Consider the following 25,205-nt stretch of genomic DNA (forward strand, 5'->3'; position numbering starts at 1 on the left):
GGAAGGAAGGAAGGAAGGAAGGAAGGAAGGAAGGAAGGAAGGAAGGAAGGAGGAAGGAATTAGATCCCAAATATGCAGAGGAGAGAAGGGCTGTAACTAAAGAAGCAAATGCTTGAGAAAATCAAGAAGTGGGCTGAGAGCCAGAGCATAACTAGAGGAATTGACCTCTGATTTCAGAAGGGGGCACTTTTTCCATTAACACAAGGAAGAAAGAGAGTTTGATGGAAGAGAAATGTAGATAGAGTAGGTAGGGTGAAGATAAAGGACATCAACTCTGGTGGCTTCTGAATTCCCATCAAAGCCTGCGTGAAAATGGTTATCAGCTGAGAGGGAGGGTAGAGGAAAGGCTCAGGGAGTTTCAAAGAGAAGAGAACGTGTGAAATGGGTAAAGGTGGTTCCTCTAGAGCAGTGGTTCTCAAAGTCCTGCTTCTGGCTGGCAGCTTCAGCATCACCTGGGAATGTGGAAGCTTTTTTGAAATGTGAATTCTGAATGCTCACCCCTAAACCTACTGGATCAGAGAGTCTAGAGGTGGGACCCAGCAATCTTTGTTTTAACAAGCCTTTGAGGTATCTACTGCTGGCTGAAATTTGGGAACCACTGTTCTAGAGAAAGGTAGCAAGACCATATTCTGTGGGTAAAAGCTTAAATTTAAAGTGAAAACAACTTGTTGGTATTGTGTGGTTTTCTTGCAGTGTTCAGCAACTGGGTTGAGGCATGGGTAAGAGATGCTAGGATTCAACCAGAACTGTGGTCCTGAGTACAACAGAAGGAGGGGGAGTCATGGGGTTGGAGGTGTTTTAGGGAACTGATTGTGATGGTAGATCATGGAATCTTAAGCTGGACAAGGAGGGCAGAAAAGTCAGAGGGGGCTGATGGAAGTGAGAAAGTCCCAGATCAATAGATTAGAGGTCCCACACATAGTAGAGGGGCGACTCCATTGCAAGAAAGGGCTCTGTATAGCAGCGCGAGGTCGTGCGTGAGCTTACTGGCCCATAGAGATAATGCTTTGAAGATCTGACTCAATGTATTCTGCATGGAAATCATAGAAATTCCTTAGAACAAATACTTGGCCTGGTTGCGTGCATGCATTAAGAGGCCAGGAAGTTACAACATAGTTGGATTACATACAAAGCACAAGCTTTTTAAAATACTAACACAAGTAAAACCATGTTAGAAAATGTTTCCTTTCTTTAAATCGGTGATTTCAATTATTTAGCTTCTGTAAGAGTCTTTTAGATTTCCCAGGTCCAATTCCAACATGGGGGAGGGGATTCTTGCCGCACACAACACTAAGCAATTCTCAGATATCAGCAGGGTGTCCTGCAATTCAACTCAGTTCTGACACTACCTCCCCAGGGATGCCATCAGATCCCACAGATTAAGGATTCTGTCCTATAAGACTACTCCCCACCCCATACTTCAGACATCAGTTAAAGCTCTTACCTGTACTGAGTGATTGGCTACAGGTTGGTGGTTCCAAGGACCTCCTCCTTAGGTTCACTTAATTTGCTAGAGTGGCTTAGAGAACTCAGGGAAACACTTACTTACATTTCCTAGCTTATTAAGGGATATGATAAGGGCTACCCATCAACAGTCAAATGAAGAGATATGTAGGGCGAGATCTCAAACAAAGAAGCTTCTGTCCTCTTGGAACTTGGGGCCCAGCTCAGCGGCACATGGAAGTGTTCTGATACTCCTTTTGGTACTCCCAAAAGGACTGTAAAGCTGTCCTCTTGGGTTTTTATGGGGCTTCATTACATAGTCATAATTGACTAAGTCATTGGCCATTGGCTGATTCAATCTCCAACCTCTCTTCCCTTCCAGGAGTTTGAGGGGTGGGACTAAAAGTCCCAACCCTCTGATCATGTGGTTGGTCTTCCCGGCAACTAGCCCCTGACCTTGGGTGGGTCCAAAATTCACCTTCAGTAATAACAAGACACCCATTTCAACTTTATGGCTCTGAAGCATTTTCAGGAACTATGGATAAAAACCAAATATATCTAAGAAATATATAGTCATCTAAAGTAGGAGTATGAGATGAATATATATATATATATAATGTATATATTAAATCTATATTTCTTATAAATCATTATATCACAGTCAGAATATATATTTCTTATAAATCATTATATCACCAATTGTTTTTATCTTATGCTCCTACTCCTACTACTAAGGAAAATAATAATAAATACTAATATTCATTAGGTCCTTATGGTATATCAGGTACTGCAGCAGTTTCTTTATGGGCATGAGTCTTATTTCATCATGACTACAAGGTTTATGACAGATACTATTATTGACCCCCTTGAAGTACAGAGAACCCAAGAAACTTGCCTAATACGAATTTTAAGCAATTTAGGTAGATTACATGTTTAGTACAGTCCTTGTAAACTGAAACTACCTCGCTTTCACTTCTCAGTAGTAACTGTGAAATAATGGGTGTAGTTTTCCCTTGATCATTGGCTGCCCCCCCCAGGTGATCACACCTAGCTGAACCTTGTAGAAACACACCCAAAAGATTTTTTTTTTACAGAAAAAACTGGGAGCTTGCCTGTCAGCTGCTCCCAGGTACCTCCCTGGCTCCTTTTCGAGGACACCTTTGGGACAGGCCATGGGTGAGGGTTGTGGGGTAGACCACAGCCTGGGAAGGTTGGTCCGGTTGACTAGTGTGCTTAGTGCATAGGACTAAGAAGGTATCTAGGTTGTCTCCATTGGTCCCTCTATTGTATTTGTCCCCCCCACCCTTGTGTTTCTCCTCCTCCATCTCTACCTACCCCACTGATGTCTGGCTCCTCAGCAGCCTGTGTATCAGGGACAAGCCATGGGCAGGGAGAAGAAATGAATGCAAAAGTGTTATTTTGGACACCAGAGAAATAACTTTCAAGCTTATTCTTCCTCTTCTTTTTAGAAAAAATAGTGTTTCTCCCTCAAACTTAGCTAAGATCTTGAAGATATACACTGCTTGAAGATGTATATAGTCATTTTAACTTGCTAGAGTATTAGTGTAAACCTTTACTATCTTCCTTTAATTGCTCTTAATAGAAAGCTGTTAAAAGTTCATAAAATTTGTGATTAAAAGGACCTGTTTAAGTAGAACTGTATTTTCTTCCATCAGCTGATGCTAAATTATTCCCTGTGGCTCATTCTGCAGTGATTTGGACAATCCTTTGTAAGATAAGTTTAATGAAACACTTTCCATTTCCACAGGGATAGTGTCTATGATTTGTTTAATAGACCCAATTTAGTAGGATATATTTCTGGATAATCAGCTTACATTTTTCTTTGTTTAGTTTCATCTCATTAGGTGTATGCTTGATATTTTCCATGTTCCATAATATGTGTTCTTGGCACCTGCTGTGTTAGGCGGACAAGTTTTTCATATATTGGTCCTTTTCTTGCTTTTTATAGATTGTGCAATATATGTGTAAGCCTAATTGCTTTTTCATTTTTCGTAGACTATTCTTTATGGTATGGACTTTTCTAAAGTCATAAGTTAAAAATAGAATATCGGGGTCTCTTGGTTGTTTCTTCTCCCTTTCTTCTTTCCTTCCTTTTCTACTCAGTATTGAAGTAATAAATTAAAGGTAGAATAGCAGAGTTGGGTTTTTTTCCTTCTCTTCTCTTTCTCCTTTAAAATAGTCTACCCAGGACTCTGTTCTATGGGCCAAAAATAGGACTTTATGATCTGTAGAAGCAAGAGGTTTATATCAGTAAGGGTTTCTGTTCTACCGCAGGTATCAGCCCAAATAAAAGGGCTGAACTAAAAGTGGGGTTTATCTTTCTCAAGCATATTATTTCTCAAGCACTACTAGTGGTAGATAACTGTGGGTTTGGGTTCAGTGGCTCAAGATTATCAGGGATTGGATCTCTTTGATTCTTTTGGCCTCTCACGATCATAAGACGATCATAAGACGGCAGCTGAGCTCAGAGATCACGGTCATGTTTCAGGCAAGAAGAGGGAGGAAGCAGGTAGAGAGATGAGCAAAAGATGAGGGAGAGTCAGCGGAACCTGACCATTTACTTTTGGGCAACTTTTTGGATCTTTCCCATCCAGCAACTTCTACTGACATCTTAGTGGCCGTATCTGTGTCTCATGGCAAGGCACTTTGGAAAATGTTGGGGGCAGGGGTGTTGTGATGGTTTTTTGTTATTGTTGTTTGCTTCTATAACCTTGACTAACCACCCCCCCCCCCAACAAAACTGACGTTCCATTAATAAGGAAGAAGGGAAGAATGGATGTTGGGTAGCAACTGACAGTCTGAACCACGGCTTCCATCTGCAGAAGACTGAGCAGAGATTTCATGTTTCTGCCTAAGTGTAGAGTAGCTTTCCGTGCAGTCATTCTGTTCCTACTTCCTGGGGATACCTGGGAGTTTATCAGGAAATGCCTGCTGTAATGTGAAAAATTCCAGGAAGGGGTCCATGTTCATTGTTGAGTGTGAGTCCCTGAATAAACATCTGTAATGTAGTTCCAAGATACGGGAGCATTTCTCTCGGTGTTAGATTTAGGAGAAGGGCTAGAATAGATAAGTTCTTTCCGTGGACTCAAGATGGGGGTCTTACTTGGACATCCTGTGAATGATTAACAGCCATGTACACATAGGCCTGCTTTCTCCTCTTCTTGTTATTGTATTCCGTCCTCCTTGGTGTCGTCCTGCTGGGCTACTGTTAACCCACCAGTGTGTTTTAGGTGAATAGTTGTATTGACAGCATTTTTTTTGTTGTTGCAGCCAAGAGGTCAAGGGCCATTTTCCCCCTTTCTTTATTATTTGCTGCCTAGATGTGTTTTTAACTTTAGACCTCAGAACTGTCTCCACAAGGGCCACTTTCCATTGTTTGTGTCGTTTCTCCAAGGACTCATTCCTGCATGTTGAAGTGGTCTCTGCTCACTCTCTAGGCTCTTCCTGCTCAGTCCCATGCACCATGCGCTCTGCTCATCCACTGGTCTGAAATTCCCATAAAATATTCACTGTAACACAATAACTGTAGCATTTAAACAGGAGATTCAATGCAGTATGCTGACAAATATAAAATGGTATTAGGGGTCTTCATGTAAACACACAAACCAAAAAAAGATATTTGCCCGGTACCCTGTGTCTTAACTGCTGTGCCGCAAGAACGTGTAGGCCTAGGATTCCCTAATTGATCTGACTATACCACATGAAACCCGCAGTGTACAGTACGTGAAGAAGGAGAATGCTAAATAAATCAGAGGGGTAAACTAGGCGGTAGGAGGAACACTGAAGGGACTTGAGAGAGCAGGTTGTTTTCAAGCGCTTTAAACACTTTAAAAACATCAATTCATCAACATGCAGAGGCTATGCTAATTGTAAATCTTTCATTAAAAACCAGTCTCCTGAGGCTGTGTCCAGCCAACATCTTACAAGCCCAGTTCTGATTACTATTTCTTCCTTAAAGTAATAAGATCACCTTTCCATAAGCATATCCCATGATTTATATTTAAATGAGTGTTGTACCCCCCCCACCCCCATTATTTGAATTCCTAAATCAGTTTTGGTTTGCTTTGTAATACACTGTTTTATTCAAATGTGTTCATAATTTTTGTGGTCTTAACTTTTGCCTTAGAGGTAAGAAGTTAGTTTATAATGGCTTTTAGAATTTGTTTTATTTGTTTTATTTTGTTTTTATTGGATCGTCAGGGAAATGCCTCATAAAATTCTGGTGTTATCTGTAATCTGTCATTGAGTCACATTGTTATTCAACATATAATTAGGTAATTGGATCAAAAGTACATAAAATGTGGCTTTAAAGTATTTCAACCAGTCAAAAAAGAATGCGGTTGGTCAGAGATTGTCAAATAGGTTTTGAAGTGTTATGAGGCCAGATCCTTTCGGATTATGCTTTTGTTTTTTTCAAGTTTTGTTTGTTGTTGTTGTTATTGTTGTTTAAATATAGGGCAGAGATTAATGGAATTTATTGCCTTTCTTCTTCTGAGAGTTTTTATATACTTGTCTTAGTTGAGATGTTAAGATACATGTAAAATCCAAAGAAAATCAGGAATGTATCTTAAGGGAGTCTATTTCATTGGCTCCTTTAAATTTATCTATGGGATAAATTAAATTTATAAATATAGTGGGAAAATATATATTGGGAAAGTTAGGATTCCAGTTGAATTCACTAAGAAAAAAAAATTCACTAAGAAAAGAACCGCACAGTGCTGTTGTACATGCAGTAAATATTTATGGAATGAATGAATGAATGAATGGAGACATCAGTTGAGCAGTAGTTTTGGAGCTGGAGAACTGATCCTGACTGCCCCTCTGCCCTCTGAGAAATCTTGCACAGGTGTTTAGCCTGTGTGAGCCCCCAATTTTTCATTGATAGAATTTGGATAATGATAGTGTCTCACAGTATTGTGAAAATCAAGTAAGATAAGGAGCTTGGCACAGAGTAGGCATTAAATAAATATTATTGTAGTTTTAAACCACCTTGGAAATTTCCTTATTTGGTAGGTTAGAATTCTTGAAAGTTAATATGACTCAGAACACTATTAATCATCACAGCGCATGAAAGGATTCCATTTTTTCATAAAGGTAACTTAGTCTGTACTGAGGGTTTGGGGAAAGTTTCCTAAGGGAATGCTTGAGCTGAGACTTGAAGGCCAGGGAGGAGTTGGTCAGTTGAAAAGAGGTGGGAAGGACATTTCCGGTAATGGAGCCACACCCTTAGTGAAAGATAAGCTAAGTAGACGATTTCAGAAGTGGTGTTTGGATAGATTGTTTCTCACCCCCTCTTACATATAGTTAGGGGCAGGTTCCCCTGGCCCAGGATCCTTATCATGAAAAATATTTGAGCATAATGCCCCAGTATATGCACATTTAATAATAACTTACATGTCTGTGCTACTATATGAATCTGTACATCAAAAGCTAGAAAGGATAGATTTCTTTATTTTTTAATTTAAAATAAATAGAAAGGGCGCCTGGGTGGCTCAGTCGTTAAGCGTCTGCCTTTGGCTCAGGTCATGATCCTGGGGTCCCGGGATCGAGTCCCACATCGGGCTCCCTGCTTGGCAGGAGGCCTGCTTCTCCCTTTTCCACTCCCCCTGCTTGTGTTCCTGCTCTCGCTGTCTCTCTCTGTCAAATAAATAAAATCTTTAAAAAACATAAAATAAAATAAAATAAATAGAAATTCTAATACCTGTTTTCCTGAATCATAGTTGGTAATTTTCCTTAATTTCCCATATGCCTCTAACCTACTTTAGAGACCACTGGCCTAGGAAAAATATACTGAGCATGGGCAGAAGTTTTCCTTATGCTTCCCATCCATGTTTTATGGTAGTTTAAGGTTTATATTTTCAGTATCCGCAGGGTCTCATAACTCCCCGTCTAAAAAAGTTTACATAATCATTGGCTCACTGCTGATTGTATCCCGGAGATCCTAGTCGGGGATCTGTTTCCTAAGAGCAGAAACAGAACCATTCAGAAAGGATATACCTTGAACCTGGCCTGACCTGTCCCACAGGTAAAGCCCTGCTGAGATGAGCTCATGAACCAAAACCACAGAACACAGAAAAAAATAAACAGCTATGAGTGAGAGTCAGTGGACACATAACAGCAGAATTAAACCCCAAGAATTTCAAGGAAAGGACAATTTGATAAAAACCAAAAATAAAAATGTGTGACATAATTGAAGGCATAAGAAAAGAGCGAGCATCAAAGAAAAACAGACCAGGCAGATGTGGAAAAGAACCAGTAGAAATGAAAATATAGTCATTAACATTAACTTGATGGCTTGATTAAGAAGTGGTTTAGAGACAGCACGAGAGACAGGATTTAATGCGTGGTCACTGGGTGTGAGGGGCAGTATTGCTGTTTCAGTCATAGTCAACATATCAGTCAGATCATGTCATGTGTACCTAGATCCCCTACCTACCACTTACTGCTAACACCGCTCACTGGACCCCTAAATCCACGGAGGAGAAAGAGCAGAATCCTTGACGTGACCCAGAAGCCCCACCCAGCCTCTCCAGCCCAGGTTCATTGCCCTCTAAGGCACAGCCACACTGAAGGTGGTATTCTTAATACCACCAATGCTTCTATCTTTGAGCCTCCTGTGCTATGTGTCTGAAATATCCCATTCCCTCTACCCATCAGCTCATTCTTCCTCCAGCTCCAGGATCACCTTGCCAGGGAAGCAGTCCTTCACCCCAGGGGCTCATAAGGGGGCTTCGTTACTAACACTTAAAACAGCTATACTTGCCTGCAAAGTCCTGGTTTCAGTTTGTAATCCCACATTCATGGCTGTGATTATTTGAACACCATTCGTTTTCCTCACTGGACTATACGTCCTGGGTGGGCAGAACCATGGTTGTTTGGCCAACCATCGTGCCAGTGGTTGGACATAGTAGGTGTGAGATAAATATTCCAGAAATACACAGAACATAAATTTTGATATTAAAATAGCTCAAAAGATGGTTGATGTTTCAGTTTCTCTTGTTCCATGATTAGTTTTGTCTTTTTAGCTGTATTATCAGAAACGGTATTTCTTCTTTCAAATCTGTCTTAAGCCATATTACAGAATTTCTTTTCACAGATTTTTTTTTTCTCTTTAGCATTTTAAAAAGGCCCTTGTCAGCATTCAGCTTTTAGTGCACGTCCTCAGATTCCTGCAAGATAGTCCATAAAGCCCTATGAAACCATAGCAGTTGAATTTTTTGAATAGTGCAGTGTTTTCCAGGCACAGAGTTAGGTGCGTCTTGAGAATAGTGTCATGCACAAAAGGAAGGATGCGTGGTACGGTGGGTTCTTCCGACGCACATCTGATTTGTAATTTTTAGGTGCTCATCTGACTTTTTAAAAGTACTCCTTTGATAACCTTATTGTTGTGGCTCATTTTGTGAAATTGAGAACAAGTGCTGGGGTGTGGGTGAGCAGAAGCCTGAGGACTGCGAAGGCTCTGCGTGCTGGGAGGCTTCCATGCCCGAGGACCTGGACACTGCCGCCCGTTTACTGCGGTGAGGACACATTGATTTTCTCCCTCTCTTGTTTTTCGCTGCACTTCTGAAGTAGGTATGCTATGAAGCATCTTTCCTAGTGGGCAGAGGAAAAACCATCATGAACTTTGTCACCCCAGCAATCAGGCATTTCAAACCCAACTAGATGGAAGAGGAGAACAGGGCTTTTAAGACTCCTGAAAACCTCCCGACTTAGTTCAGCCTCCTGGCCGTTGTGACAGAGAGGTTCCCTGCAGTTTGTAACAAACCCTGATAGACAATGGGGCAGAAATGTGAGGAGTTTTTTTTCTTTCTTTACTGTTTTGAGGAGAGAATAAAAGGATCAAATCGGTGAAAACAATGCAGCTTTGTGCAGCAATCTGGGAAGGTTAGCAAAGTGGTCTTGTCCAAGTTTTCAACAAGATGTTCCGTTCCTGTTATAATTGGCTGCTGGGTAGGTTTGGACCTAACTAGAATGCCAGTGTTCGATTTCACCGTGTCCTCGGTGGAGACGTGTCACCGTTTATGCTCGCCTTAGTGACAATTTTCTAAAATGGAAACTCGTGGGAAATCATTACAGTGTTTATATGTCTCCCTTGTCGGACGGCGTTATCCTGTGATATTTTACCAGTGTTTTCCACTGCATGATGGCATCTAGCGAAGGTTAAGGCAGAACAGGTCCCTCTGTAATTTTGTGACTGCATTTTACTTACTCAAGAAGAAAAGATAACTGACAATTAAGTATTTGGGATGTCACAGAAAGAACATGTGCAACTAATCAATGGTATCCTTTGGGAACATGATTTTATAAAGCTGATAAGGTAGAAAAATTGGGATTTTGTGATTTGTGTTACATGATGATAATTGCACCTTTTCAATAAAAAAGATTTCTCGAGTAAACATTGAGCTTGCAGGGGATGCTGGTAGAAATGCTGTTGTTTTTCTGCCCCCATCCAGGCAATTTTTTTTTAAATGCTTTTGTAGACCAGGAGATTTTTTTTTCCCCATTCTTTTAGAGTGATGTTTCTGAAGGAATATCTGGCGTGTTTTAAGGAAAGTCATTTATTATCCTGAAAGCAAGTAACACTGTGTAAAGAATAATAATTATTATTTTTTGCTTCTTACAGTTCCCCAGTTTTAATGTTTATCAGAGTTGGATACAGTAATAGCAGTCTGTTACATAGTATATCACACACTTGTTACAGTTCTTTATTTAACCCCATTTCTTATGTGCATCTTAATAATAACCTGCTTTTTAGTCTACATTACTTCCAAGTGATAAATTGCATGGAAATTTCTTTGATGCATTCTTCTGTTAATTCTCTAGCTTCTACCATGTGCATGTGTATCAAAGAGCAACTAAAAGACATTCAGAGCCCAGGCTTTTCTAGAAGCTCTTGCAATGCAGGCTTTTCCCATACATGGGCCACTTTTGCTTCTTTTTTTGCACTGGCTTCAATTAGAGATAGACACCTTCTCTGCTGGTTAGGACAGTCCTTTCTTACTGTTCCAACAGCTTTGAAAATCTCTACCCTCCTTAAAAAAACATTAGTTAGGGGTTCCTGGGTGGCTCAGTCATTAAGCGTCTGCCTTCGGCTCAGGTCATGATCTCAGGGTCCTGGGATCGAGCCCCGCGTCGGGCTCCCTGCTCTGCAGGAAGCCTGCTTCTCCCTCTCCCACTCCTCCTGCTTGTGTTCCCACTCTCGCTGTCTCTCTCTGTCAAATAAATAAATAAAAATCTTAAAAAAAAAAAAAAAATTAGTTAACTAAACAACCAGACTCCTGGGCCCTACAACACCTCATTCCATGCTCGGTACCTGCTATTGGGTGACCTCTTCTAATAGAAACTATTTTGAATCTTCTGTTCATTTTCATTGCTCCCCTGTAGGCCTTTCTGCATTTATTCTTATTTCTCTTTCTTTGGGGGCTAGATAATATTGCATTAAGTGGAGCCAAGAGGATTGCTCAGCTCATTTTTTTAAACCTTCTGGAAACAACACTTCTTGCTGACCTACCACTTGAGACCAACAGCACTTGTATATAAACAGCTACTCTTCATCCTACATCTGGGTACTTAATTCTGCCTCATGTAGTATTTGACTCAGTCCTTACACCTGTAAAATTTAGTGGGATTTTTTCTGATTTTTTTCTCTAATTTGTCATATTCATTATGAATTCTGATGTTTTACTCTATAAATTGGTTGCCCAGCCATGTGTCCAAAGTTGGACCTAGGGTCGGAACTCTACCATCAGAGTTATTAGTTAATTGATTAGATAGTCTGGGACCCATCACTGCCCTGCATTCAAAATGCTCCTTTCCTAACAAATGTTGGGTTCTCGTGCCTCCTTAGCTGGACTTTGACCCAGCAGAGTTTAAATAAGAGTTTAAATAACATTTTCCTCCATGTTTTGCTAACTTTGGGAACCATCAACCCTACAGGTTGTTAAATTCTAGAATTTCATATGAAAGGCACGGAAGCCATGAATATGATTGACTGTCTAAATTCAGTGCAGTAGTAGATTTTGACCTACCAGAAAGAATCCTGCAGCCCGGTAACCTCCCTGCCAGACAAATATTTTCAAGCACAGCCCAGAGCTGAAAGCACTAATGAATTCCAATCCCAAGGCAGCACACACTCCGGAGGGGTTGTAATTGACCAAGAGGTAGAAAACTAAAACGGGAAGGCCAGCGCGTCCTTTGGGGAGCTGGTATACAGCACAGGCCGACAGCGAGGGCTTCAGGCGCCAGGCCAAATGAAGAGTGTCCCCAGCAGCATCACTGCCACATTGGAGCTAAAAGCAGGTGTCCTTGGCGGGGCTGTCAGGGGCCTCAAAACCCCTGCCACTGTCAGCACAATTATATATGGATGCATATTTTTCAGCAAGCGAGATTCTCCGCTTTTATCCATTTTTCAAAAGGATCCATGAATCATAGAGGGTTAAGAAGCCCTGTTTGCTGGATGGACAATAATCCAAACTTCCAAAACCGATAAAATAGGCTGTTCGGCATTGATAGAACGAAGAGATTGTAAGGAAACAGTGAACATTTATTGAATGCTAATTGTGCACCAGAGACTCTTGAGGACATCAACTTATCCTCACACTAACCCCATGAGGTAGCCAGGGGGTGTTGGAACCCAGCTCTGGCTCCAAAGCTCCATACTTCCTACCACACCGTCTTGCCTCTCTAAAAAATGGAAATGACTAACCGTTGAAGATTAATCAAAAATCATGGTAAGCAAGCTAAAACAATGGGGAAATATGATTTGATATTCAAAATGTAATTTATATCTATTTTTATATATTTATTTATATAAAAATTATTTATTTATTATATGTTTAAATATATTTATTTACCTGTTGAATAAAGTTGGGTAGTTAGACCAGACTGGGGTCCCAAGAAGGTGGAATGGACCAGGGCTCAGCTTTAAAAAGGAGGGATCGGGGCGCCTGGGTGGCTCAGTCGTTAAGCGTCTGCCTTCGGCTCAGGTCATGATTCCAGGTCCTGGGATCGAGCCCCGCATCGGGCTCCCTGCTCCGCGGGAAGTCTGCTTCTCCCTCTCCCACTCCCCCTGCTTGTGTTCCCTCTCTCGCTGTGTCTCTCTCTCTGTCAAATAAATGGATAAAATCTTTAAAAAATAAAAAATAAAAAGGAGGGATCTTCTTGAGTGAAAGCTTCTCAAGAAACAGGAGAAGATGGGGCGCCTAGGTGACTCAGTCGGTTAACCGTCTGCCTTCAGCTCAGGTCATGATCCCAGGGTCCTGGGATTGAGCCCTGTGTCAGTCTCCCTGCTCAGCGGGGAGCCTGCTTCTTCCTCTCCTCCCCGCTCATGCTCTCTGTCACTCACTCTGTCTCTCTCAAATAAATAAATAAAATCTTAAAAAAAAGAAAGAAAGAAAGAGACAGGAGATGTAAATGGAACAGCCCCACATCACATTTGGGTTTCTCAGAGAGTGAGATCATGTGTGTATGAACCGAAAGATTTGACTAAACTAATTTAATTTCTCTTGTACATCTCTGTACTAATCAATGACAGTCATTTCTCTTGTACATATTAAATTAGGTAAATTCTACCATATGACACTCTAGCTCTGTTTGGACTTAAGTATTAATGATTTTCTTACAAGCCTTCTTAGCAGAGTTTAGGAAATCTTGCCACCATGTAACATGGGGTATGCTTAACTAACCCCCCTAACACTACTTTCTTTACAACTGTAAGTCCTGAAATCCATATTGGTGACTCTTTTATGAAAAATATTTGAGAATTTTCAGGGAACATTTAACAAAAATGCTCACAAATTTCTGGAGTTTTCTGTATTTTTTTTTTTTTTTGCCAGTATATCTTACCTTAAAAAATGTGATCATCCATTTGGAGTGCTCTGTTTGGGGAGGCTGGACAGGATTAATTCCCGTCCTGGTGTTGCAGTGTAAACAGCTTTTTGCCTGTCTTTTGTCATTAATGATCATGCTGTAGCTGTATCCAGTGCATTGTAAGCCAATCTGTCAAGGCAAATAAACAATTCACCTTGTTAAAATTCCCTAAATCTTGCATTAATAAAACCAAACTAACCCCCTGAACACTCAAGAGATGTCTTCCTCCATACTGCAATGATGGATGACATGTCTAAAGATCCTGGAAATTAAGTAGTTCAGGTCATTAAAAGTGTCCCACACTTGTTATTGATTTAATTTATTTTAAAAGGTGGGGGTGGAGATAAGAGTGTTAACCCCCCCCCCCACCATTTTTTTTTTTTTTAATCTGAAAGCTACCACTTGTACACGTAATTAAAACTATTGCCTGGGTGAACAGCTCTGTATTTGTTACAACATCAAGCTTTATTATTTAAATAGGTATTGTATCATTCTCTTAAACAGATATCTAGAAACATGGAGATAACCATTACAACTTATTTAATGGCAAAAATTCCCTGGAGCTTCATATATACGATGATCCTTACAACCTTTGAGTTCTGGGCACTGAAATAATGACCTTATGGGCACCCGCAAAATTTCCCTGAGTAGATGAAAATTTAGAAGGTCATTGAAAATAGTAGTGAAAGCATGCCTCTGGGAAGAGGAGCTTTTTTCTATTTTATGCATTTTTTGTTTTCCTACTTTCTGCTTACTTTCCTTAAGCCTCAGTGGGTACAAGCAGCTATGTAAGGAATAGGAAGAGACCAAGACAGGGCTGGGTTTCCAGATGCCTCCTCTCGAGAAACTGAACAGCAGGAGGATTGAGTGCTGGTGTAGCTCAGGGCTCAGCCTGCTTTGCTCATTCCATTCATATGTCCTAAACTGGGTAACTGTTTTAAAACTCTGCTAGAAATGAGACCACTCAGTATGTAAATTATGACAAAAAGCAATGTTATGTAGAATTACATATTTCAAAATATACATCGTTTGACCTTTTGTCATTTGCGCCTTATGCATCACATTGCATAGCTATTCCTGATCAGCCATGTGGGCAATACTTCACCATCCCTCCTCATTGTTCTTTAAACAACATGTGGGAGGAGGACTATGGTAAATGATAAAAATGACCTTTGAAAATAATTCTCTTACTTTCAGAGATTATCGTACAATCTTTGATGTTTTTTCCGTGGTCTTTGTAAAAAAAAAAGGGGGGGGAGGGTGGTGGGAGAGAGGGGCAACTGTTTCATCAGTTCATACACTGTGGCCCTCTTTTTTATAAAAATAGATACCCACGAAAATGCACTCTCTTGTTCTCCATTAGATTTCGCCTTGCACTTGCGTAATTCGGATAGCCGAGAAAGGACATGGTTATGCCATTATGCCAGCTCCTTAGCAGAGCTCCCTAAATGGAAGAACCGTATAGATTTTTCTTTTCTTTTTTCTTTTTTTTTTTGTATATACACTGATTTACACTTAGTGGTAAAGTTGTTACTGACCCTTTAAGTGGAGCTGTCCAAATGGCCATAAATGTCAGTTGATCCTAATGCCGAAAAGAGGTGATAGCTGAGGGATCTTGGCTAAATCTTCCAGTTAAAAAAGCCATGTAGTATTTTCTAAACAGTAGTGGTCTCTTGTAGACACACACATACACACATGCCCAGACCACTTTATCACCCAGTAAGGAAAATTTGATGTACATATCTTAGCAGAATTATTGAGGCTCCCAGGTTTTTAAAATACTCTAATCAGAATCTCCATGAAGGCAAGAGTTCTGTCCACCTGGTGGCCCACTGTCTGCCCCCCTCGTCAGCATCTGATGTGTAGTAGATGCTCCATAAATGCTTTTTGGGTGAGAGATAGATAAAATGGAGTATTTGGTGACACTGAAGAGCATGCCTGTCCCCTGAATTCTTGGTGGGTGAAATAGGGACCACCCCACCCCTTACAGATTGTGAAGAATGATGCTGGTAAGAACTTAGATAGGCAGTCATGACTTTTTGACATAGTTCATTTGATTATTGATTGCCTAGTAAATTTCACTTTCTAAGTTCTCTTTTCTCCTTTTGCAGGCTGTCATTTTGGAAAATGAAGAGCTTCCCAAACTCTTCCTTGATTTCCTAAATGTGCGACACTTGCCCTCGCTACCAAAGGCAGAGAGTTGTGGGTAAGAAGTGTTGTTCACCTCTCGGACATGTATTTGAAGCTACTCTGCAGTCACTTGTTGGGCTAACCAATAACCCCAGTGGTGCTAGAAGGGTCAGCCTGGCCACGCTCATTCTCTCTCCTGGGACAGCACTCACTGGCCCCCTGCATGTAGTCAAAGGAATTCCTCTGCAGTCCTCATCCCTAAATTGCTGCCAAATGACCAAGGCTCGGTAACTCAGGTTTAGACTTACGGAATTGCCTTTTTAAAATATGCTGCTTCGTGGAGTGATGTTACGTAATGGGACTTATGAATCTAGATAGCCTATTGAGGGACTAATAAATTTATTTGTGGGTACTTGAGCAAAGCGTATATGCCCATGCATATGCAGTCATATTATGTAAAAGCTGTGAATGACCTTGGAGGTAATTTTAGCCAACCCCCTTATTGTTGACTTGATCAAACTGAGACACAGAAATTAAGTGTCTTTCCCAAAATCTCTCGCCTTGTCGCTGGCAGCGCCCAGGACTTCCCACATGAGCTCTCTCTCCCTGCTGTCCTGCTGCCTCTCCCACAGGACCTTCTAATGCGGGGCTGTAAATACCAGTCCCTGTGTACCAAGGAACCAGACATTTGATATCATCAGCAATTGGGAAGTGTTCTTCTGAAGAATGAACTCTGAAACCACTTGCCCAGCTCTGGGCCCCCGACTTAGGTTGAGCTGGCCTCCAAAGGCCATCAGCAATACCCCTGACATATTAAATCCATTTACAGAGAAACACATCATTACAAAGTCTCTGCAAACCCACGCAGGAGAAGGGGTTTTGTTCATCCTCTTGTTGCCTCCAGAGCCGCCTGAAGGATGCACACTAGCTACAAGACGTTCACTCAGACCACACCCAAAGGCGTGTTAAACCCCAGCCATCTTCAGGATGAAGGCTGCAGACACCAGCTCTCTCACTGGTAGTGTTTGCTCAAGGCCACGCTCCACTCACCCCAGAGAGCACGGGTGTTCTCCAAATAATAGGCATTGTCCGTCTGTCCTGTTCTGACTTGAGTGCATTTGCTAGGAGGTTGTGCTCTATACAAGGGTGTTTTTAAGAAGAGATTTTAGGAATGACAGAGTGAAATCTTTTCTCCATTATATAAGCCTGAAAGTAGACCCATAGGGTGTGTAAGTGATCTTCGGGAAAATTGAAGTTCAAGAATATGGTGGTCTTAAGATTCTTTAGAAGGAGGCATCAGTCATGCTGTGACGTTGTCAAGACAGCTCTCTCTTCAAAATGTTCCCCAGTTCAGAGCTCTAAGAATACTGGTTCTCTTTTCCTTGGTTTGCAGCATCATTTCCCCAACTTACATGGTCTTCCTCCTCTTCTTTTAAAAAAATTCTAGATCTTTTGATGAGACGGAATCTGAAGAATCAAGGTAAGAACTAACACTAGTCAATCAAGAGTTATATAAAACCAGGAATAGGACTATGGTTTTGTTGAGTGTTTAATGACTATGGTATAAATGTATCAAGTCATGATCTTCTTGATAATATTTGTTAGGCAATTAATTTATAAATATTTGATAGGAAGTTAGAGAAGTAACCAGCTATATCTAGGAATGAAGGGATAAGAACCCTACATTGTTTTGTGCAAGTAATAAGAATACTATTTTATCAATAATTGTGCTGTGAGATTTAAAAAAAAGACAAAAAACAAAAAACCCAGCACTTTTCAGCAATGATTTATCATATAGATTGTGTATCTGTTTCAGATTCCACAAAGAAATGTTGAGAAGGTGTGCACAGTGCTGGTTCGTTCCCTGTAACTCTGCTCGCTATTAGTCACCCACATGGTTAGATACATAAACCTTGAGATGTCCCCACGCAGCAGTTTGATCCCCTCAAAGCTAGTTTGTCGTGTTTTCTGTTTACCGTCGTCCCCTGATGCTGACATGCCTGTTCTTGACCTTTCCAGCAAACTGTCCCACCAGCCGGTACTGCTGTTCCTCAGGGATCCATACGTCTTGCCTGCAGCCGGCGGTAATCAAACCTGTCATCGGCTAACAGCTCTTTACTGATCTGACCCTGCACCACATAAACCACGTTTTTAATACAGGTCTAACAGAGTGACATTGGTCCAGGGCTTAATAATCTGCCAATAAACCAGTGCTCTTGGTGTAAGAGACATTCAGAATTTTAATTGGGGCAGGCCTTTCAGCACGAAATGTAATTTTTCTTTCTACCGTACCAGGCAGTTTTGAATTAGAGTAATAAGGAGGAAAGATATTCATTGTCTTTTCTTTGTTTGTTTGTTTTTGGTGGTGTTATATTTTGGTCTCTGCTTGTTTTTATCCAGATGTTAAGGTTTGATTCCAAGGCTCTGGTTCTTTTTTTTTTTTTTTTTGAAATGCTTTTTTCCCCCAAAGCGGTGTATGTATGTTACATGTGTATCTTTACTTCCATTTAGGTTATAGCATCTCAGATGATCAAATGTGTATTTTTAGGAGTTATATACTTAAATATAATGAATTTATGCATAAGTGTAATCAATATTTTAGCCTGGGTCCTTTCTTTGTGCCAAGAAATTTAAATTCCTCAGAGTCCCTCCCCAATGGTCTGCTCTACACCTCTTTATGAGTACATTCTCAGACGTTTTCTCATCTAATTTTTTTTAACAGCCCCATGTAATAGGCAGGGCAGGTATCCTCATTGGCTAATGAGAGAATGGGGGCCTGAGGAGGTCCCTGACTTGCCCGGTGTCACATGGCTGATGGGCAGACCCCTTGGTGCCTAATTTCTCCTTGTGCACTCTTTATGTAGAGTGAATGTTCAGCCCTTGTTCCTGGGAGTAACTAAATAGCATAGCAACTCAATAGCAGTAGATAAATTATCTGTTGAAACTGTTCCTACATTCTGACACTAAAACCTTATCACCAGCAAGAGGAGGGGACCATTCTGTGGCAGCAGTGTGTGTCCTGAGATCAGTGACTTAGCTGGCAGAGTAAAGAGGGACGGCCAGGACCCAGCCCGGCTCCATGGATGGACCATTCCTGGCGCCCTGATCAGAGAGAGCCGCCTTTGCTATATAGGAATACGTTCTTATAGTATTTTCCCTATACAGTTCTTTCAGTGAGGAATGATTGCCTTTGTCTAGCATTTGCTTCCTGTGTTTTTAAAAAAAAATGCATATTATATTAGTTGACATTAGGTTAACAAAATGTTACAGTTAACAGATACGCATCATGTAATCTAGGCTAGAGGAAATAGGCAGCATTCTCTAAAGCATTCTTTTTATCTCCTGAATGTGGTTCTACAAGTACTTTTTCCAGGTATTGTGGATGGTCAGAAATTTCATGCATTGGACCGATGACACTCCTGTGGATGTGTGGAGAATGGAATGATCGTTGTGATCATAGCCAGGGTGCTTAGTGGAAGAGGGAAGATGTTTTATGATCTGTGCACCTGGTTGGGCAACAAAGAACAGGAGGAACTTTGAGGGGGAAAGAACTTCAGGGGCAAATATCTGGAGCTAGAGAGGGTAAAAGTGTGTATTGTTGGTAAAACGTTGGCGTGGATGGATGACTTGTGCAAATGGGAGATTGCCGTTTGAAGAGGACACGGAAATCACGGGTTTTATGGACAGGATGGCACCATGTATGGGAGGGCCCGTCACCGGATCTGTTTTTGTGCAGTTTGGCCAACCCACCTTCATAAATCGGATTCCCGTTATCTTACAAGTATGAGCTGCTGATAGGCTCTTGCAGATCCTTAGCATTTAAATGAGAGATAAATTTTACTGGCATCACATTTCTGTGTTATTTAGGCCTCTTAGCAAAAGTGGAGGGTACTCCTCCAGAGGCAGACACTATCCTCTTATAAAATGCTAATAATCAGTCTTCTCTGAACATACGCTTTTTGGCCTCAGTTTGGATTTCTCAGGGGAATGCACAACAGCTCTTGCCCTGGTCCCCAGCATCTGCAGCATGGCTACGCTCTGGATGTTTTTCATCAGCTTTCATCAGACCTCCCATCAGCTTCGGCCACCATCTCAACCACTCTCTCCCCTTTCATCCATGGTCTCCCCTGCGCTTTCCCCCTCTCCCACTTTTCTTCCCATCCCTGGCAGCCCACCGGCGGGCTATCATAGATCCTCTTGTCTTTTCCTTTGCTTTCTTTTGGATGATCTCCTTGCTTGTGGTCTTGATGACCTTGTGTATACAGCTGAGACACAGTCTTGGGTTTCCATCCCCACCCTCTCTCTCTGAGCTTTGACTCCTACGAGGCTCTCATGGCCCTTGATGATCCGGCCCCTGCTCCTGTTTCTAAGAGGAGCCCCTCCCACGCTCTGCCGCATGCACCCTGAGTTCTTTCTGGGCCTCTGAGGTGTGCGATCCATTCCCCCCCCCCCCCCCCCCCCGGCCCCGTTTTTTCCCCCCCCCCCCCCCGGGGGCCCCCTCCTTTCCCCCCCCCGGGCCGCCCCCCCCCCCTCCCCCCCCCGCTTTAGAGGGCCTTTGCCTGCTCTGCTCTCAAGGGCCCCTCAAGAGGTCCCCCCTCCGCCAATCCCATTGCCTTTTTTTTTTTAAGGTCCACAGTAAATGTTGACCAAAAAAATGAGAACCAACAAAAATGACAGACCTTTCCTAAATCATCCCCTCTCAATGGGAAACAAAGGCGGGGGCAGCATTCAAACACTATTGGGCATTGAATGAAAATCCTATGTATGATGAAGCCGAAATCCAAAGTGTAGAATGGAGTGGAACCAGATGAGGAAAAAAATGACCTCTGATAATCTTCTCGTTGGTCCCTGATTGGTGGACCTTGTTATAAAACACCTCTGTTCCATTCACTTTGATCAGTGTCCCCCCGTTTGCTTCCTTTACTGTAGTGACCACACACACTGTTCCCTTTTTCTTTCTGTCATGTTCACCTTCTGAATCTCCAGCCTCTGGCGCATGTTCAGCACTTGCTGGACCATAAACACAGCGCCGTGGCCTGCCATCTTCCCTCTGCTGGGAATGCTCCTCGCCCGGACACCCTGGCGGGTGGCCACTGCCCCCTCATTCCCACAGTACCTGCCCACAGAGGTCTTTCCTCACCTTCCTGTCCCCTCACCCTCAAGCCCTGTGCCCTACTTCAGTTTTCCCCTTGCCTTGATTTATTTTTTTAAAGATTTATTTATTTATTTGGGAGACAGAGGGAGAGAGAGCATGCTCAAGCAGGGGGAGGGGCAGAGGGAGAGGGACAGAGAAAGAATCTCAAGCAGACTCTGTGCTGAGCATGGAGGCCAATGGGGGCGCTCCATCTCACGACCTCAGGATCATGACCTGAGCTATCAAGAGTCAGACGCTTAACCGACTGAGCCACCCAGGCACCCCTCCCCTTGCCTTTAAACTACTGCTTGACCTCTTCAGGCGATGTAGCATTACTCTGAGTAATTAATAGTATTTCCCCTTTTTGTCCCTTTTGCTGAACTTACTTAAATCCATTTAAGCTGAATATGCTGATGATATAATTTCACTAACCTTCAAATAAACTTTTATATTTTGGGTAGCAAAGGATAAATGCCCAAATGCTAATAAAGCATGTTAATGTGTTCTGTTTGGGCATTTAATTGAGAATTGATCAATATCTCCATTGATGGCTCTTGGTTTCAGTACACTTCTGTGGAGGGAGAAATACTTTTAGAATTAAAATGAACTTAGCAAAATCATTGCTCTTGATTGCGTTCAAAATACATAGATTTAAGTCCTATTACAGATTATTAAAGGTATGTTTTGTGGAAAATTATGTTGTTTCATGCTGGATAAAAGCAAACACTAAGAAATCGAGTGTCATCACCCAAAAGTAATTGAGTTGCTCACGTACTGGAGATATTTTTAAAGCGTATTTTGTTGATGTATTCATTTGCTTGTCTCCCTGACTAGCATGGAAGTTCCCTGGTGTGGACGGGGCCTGTTACTTACTTACATTCCCAGTAATTAGACCGTACTTGGTACGTAATGGTAGCCAGTACTTACCATGTGCCCAGGGCAGGTGCAAGCGCTTTGTTTTACCCTCCAGTTTGTACAACAACCTTTCAGGCAGGTACTGTTACGAAATCCCTCACTCGTCACGGGGAACCCACCACCACTTTGAATTTGTCCCCGTGTACCCTGAATGACAGCCAGAGCTATCTTTTCCAAACACGATTCAGTTCTGTGTCACTCTGCTTAAAATCCTTCAGGAGTTCTCACTACTTTTCAGACAAAGCCAGAATTCCTGGGCTTGCCTGGGTCCTCCGGCCCTCAGGCCTTCTCCCTCCCTCCCTGTCTACACTGGCCTCCATTCTGGCCTTTGAACCTTCCTGGCTCCCTCCTCCCGCAGCCTTGCCAGCTGGTCCACTCCTCCAAGAGCCTTTCTGCCCTCCCTTGCGAGTGGCTTTACGTAGTGGGTACTCTATGGAGGTTGGATTAATAAGTGAACATACTAGTTTCTGTCTGAAAGTATTGGACCAACTAATTTCCTTACCTAATAACTATATTTATTGAAAGTGGTGGGCTTTCACGTAAATCCTGGATATAATTATGTGCAGATTGAAGTTGAGAAATTGAACCTCTGGGCCGTGTGATGGATGGGGTCCCCCAGTGCAAGGTATCCGTTCATATTTTACCTGCTCTGATAACTGGAATGCGCCATGGCGGATGCACACCTCTGGGTTTCCTTTGTATCTCCTCTAAAAATGTGGCTGATTTTGCCAGTTTGACAGGATGGTTTTTGTCAGAAATGTGCCCTTTTAAGTTAGGAAGATGGTCCCCGTTCCTCCCGCTCCCTGGAAGCTCGTGCAACAAAACGATCATCCTCAAGACAACTTGGACTAAACACTGCTGTAAACCACAATGGAAAAACTGCAGCCAAGTATTCCCAGTAGAAATCTTGGAATCCCTTCAAGTATATTGAGATTTTGTTAGAAATTGAATTGCCAGTGTAATCCATCTTCCTTGTGAGAAAACATTCAGATAAAGAGCTGGGGCCTAGCAGCATTAACCATTAGAACATCCCTTAAATCAATAAGCTACAAATCTGGCCGTGCATTCCTGCAGAGCCTGGTCATGCACTGAAGTGGCTTTCGGCTGAGGCGACATGACAGATAGCGCGTCCTCAACAAGAGCAGGCTGCACGGTGATGCGGGTCCCTAAGTTACAAGGGGCCTCGCCTTGTTCAAGTCTGCAAAATGCAGTTGCGTTTTATTGCTGTGCCTAAGAAAAGCCGTTTTCCTTTTGTTTTTCAGATTTTCCAAATGTGGTTATTGAAGGAGTCCTCCATGGGATATTTTACCCCCATCTGCAGCCCAGGTAGAAATCCTCCATGGCTAGAAGAAGCCGAAGCAGGTTTCACGGAAATCGATACGTACCAAATTAACCTAAACTCTATGACATAACAGCTCTAGCTAGTGGTAAAATTCACAGTCCCAGCTTAATTCAGGGCAGGGACATTTCCATTAGAATGGTGCTTTTAAAAATAGAAACTGACCAGGGTGGTGCTGAGGTTAAGGCCAAGTGTTTGAGAAGTAGAAGGTAGCTGCCAATTTCGAAACTATAGAAGATACTGGGAGCAGCAAGTGTAACAAAACAAAAGTTACTCTCTGCTTTAGTTGCACCATTTGCTAATTGAACATCTTATCCTGAATCATACTGAGACTGATCTACTTTGGTAGCTTGCTGTTGTTGTTGTTGTTCAGGTTTTAGGAGACACTAATCTTTTCATCGTGAGAGTTTCTCGGTCAGTGATAGATAACTTTCTTACGTCCTGGCACCATGGGAGTATCACAGATAACACACAGTGCTAAATGTGAGTCGGAACTAAACTGGAAATTAAACGATGCTGACAATGTTAGGGCATTTTTAAAAATCTTGTCATTGCTATTCACACTGCAGTGGAGTCGCATCATACCTAGGGATTAGCTTCTAGTGTCAGGACACGAGATAAAAAGGGAGTATGGAGGTTCCCCTTGACAGCCATTTCAGAAGGCGCCATATTGGAAGTCTGTGCGTCCAACACAACCAGATTTTCCTCCGGTGTTGGAAGAAAGGACTGTTTCTTCCGTTGAAGACCATTTGACGTTGTTGGTGTCCGTTTAGGGCAATTTTGTAGAGAACCACATACGTTTCAACACTAGAATCACCCTTCGTCCTGCAAGATGCTTGTCTTCTGAGAGACAGATGTGAACTGACTGTACCCGAGGAGACGCCACAGTGGTCACTTGGTTTCCTCAAGGTTCTTCAGCCGTCATCAGGGTTCACTCATTCATTAAACTGGTGGGATTGTCACGGGATTCATTGTTATTTTCCTTATTGTTTCATTTTCGCTGACCTCCTATATGGAATTAATGTAAGCTCAGTGAATGATCTAACTCCACTGTACATCTCACTGACACTCATATTTTGAGTAATAAAGGACAAAAGCATATATGCAAACTTTATGTACGTGCTGTACTTAGGCATTTTGTCAAAAACTAATTAATAGCTAGCCTATTTATGGTTATTCATTTTACTAAGCTTCTGTGTGGGAGAAAAATATTTGGATTCAGAATGAATAACTAAATCATGGTTTTTGGTCAGGATCTAAATATACAGGTTTAAAGCCTGCTGCAGACTTTGAGAGATACCTTTGTGATAGATGTGTTACTTCATGCTGGAAACAGGCGAGGACTCTGTAACCAAAAATAACTGAATACTCAAGTGTGGGAGATATTTTTTAAATGTTTTGTTGTTAGCTATTTTGAGTTAAATAAAAACAAAGAACAAGAAGTATTTGAATTTGTCTTCTAGGATTTTACTGGAAACACAAATTGTGTCTTGTCTCTTTATACACACACACACACACACACACAAAACTTCTCGCATACTCATAGGCAGTTATTTCTAATCTAAGTATTAAATTACCTCATCTTAAAGGCAACAGGTACTCATTAAATAGGTGATGACTTACAAAGAGGGTAGAATTTTTTTTTTAAGATTTTATTTAGTTATTTGACACAGAGAGACACACAGCAAGAGAGGGAACACAAGCGGGGAATGGGAGAGGGAGAAGCAGGCCTCCCGCGGAGCAGGGAGCCCGATGCGGGCGCTCGATCCCAGGACCCTGGGATCGTGACCTGAGCCCAAGGAAGACGCTTAACCGACTGAGCCACCCAGGTGGCCAGGAATTTTTTTTAAATACAAAAACCAAGCATTTTTGGTGGCACACTCCTCAAGAAATCTGATAATTTTTTTTAGTGATGATTTTTATTTATTATTTAATAATTTTTAATATGTAATTTCATATTCCGTTTCAATTCCATTATAGGAAATAGAAGCCACAGTAGGTCTTTTAAGCAGAATGGACTAATAAGGAACTGGATGCTCATAGAATCTTTTGGAAGGGCGAGGAGAGTGAACTCCTAGTGGGTAATGCAGGAGTGACTTCCAGAATCCTCCAGCAAGATCTGGTACCAACCTGCCAGGGGAGGTACAACCTTTGCTTAACGTTAAGCAGGAATTCAAGTAGTCAGGAGGCCGCTCCTGGAGCTACTGAGGTCAAAAACACCACTGCAGCTGTGATCCAGGTACCAGCAAGTAAGATCAGGAAGTCACTGTGACCACCGTTAAGTGCCTCGTAGCAGCACCCAGGAAGCTGGACCCTGGGCCCTGGAACAGTGTCCGACTGACACCACCTACTCTA

General features: G+C 42.0%; 1 protein-coding gene across 1 annotated transcript in view; it reads left to right on the forward strand.

Moving 5' to 3' along the window:
- The window catches only part of SNX24 (sorting nexin 24), a 155,836-nt gene extending 131,535 nt beyond the window's left edge, over positions 1–24,301 (forward strand). Inside the window, exons 4-7 of the mRNA XM_044916726.1 lie at positions 15,444–15,538; positions 16,910–16,942; positions 17,482–17,546; positions 22,774–24,301. Of these exons, the coding sequence (XP_044772661.1) occupies positions 15,444–15,538; positions 16,910–16,942; positions 17,482–17,546; positions 22,774–22,841 (261 nt within the window). The 3' untranslated portion in view covers positions 22,842–24,301. The remainder of the gene's footprint in view (positions 1–15,443; positions 15,539–16,909; positions 16,943–17,481; positions 17,547–22,773) is intronic.
- The last annotated feature ends 904 nt before the right edge of the window (positions 24,302–25,205 follow it).

Source organism: Neomonachus schauinslandi, chromosome 7 (assembly GCF_002201575.2).
Source record: "Neomonachus schauinslandi chromosome 7, ASM220157v2, whole genome shotgun sequence".
Taxonomy (NCBI): Eukaryota; Metazoa; Chordata; class Mammalia; order Carnivora; family Phocidae; genus Neomonachus; species Neomonachus schauinslandi.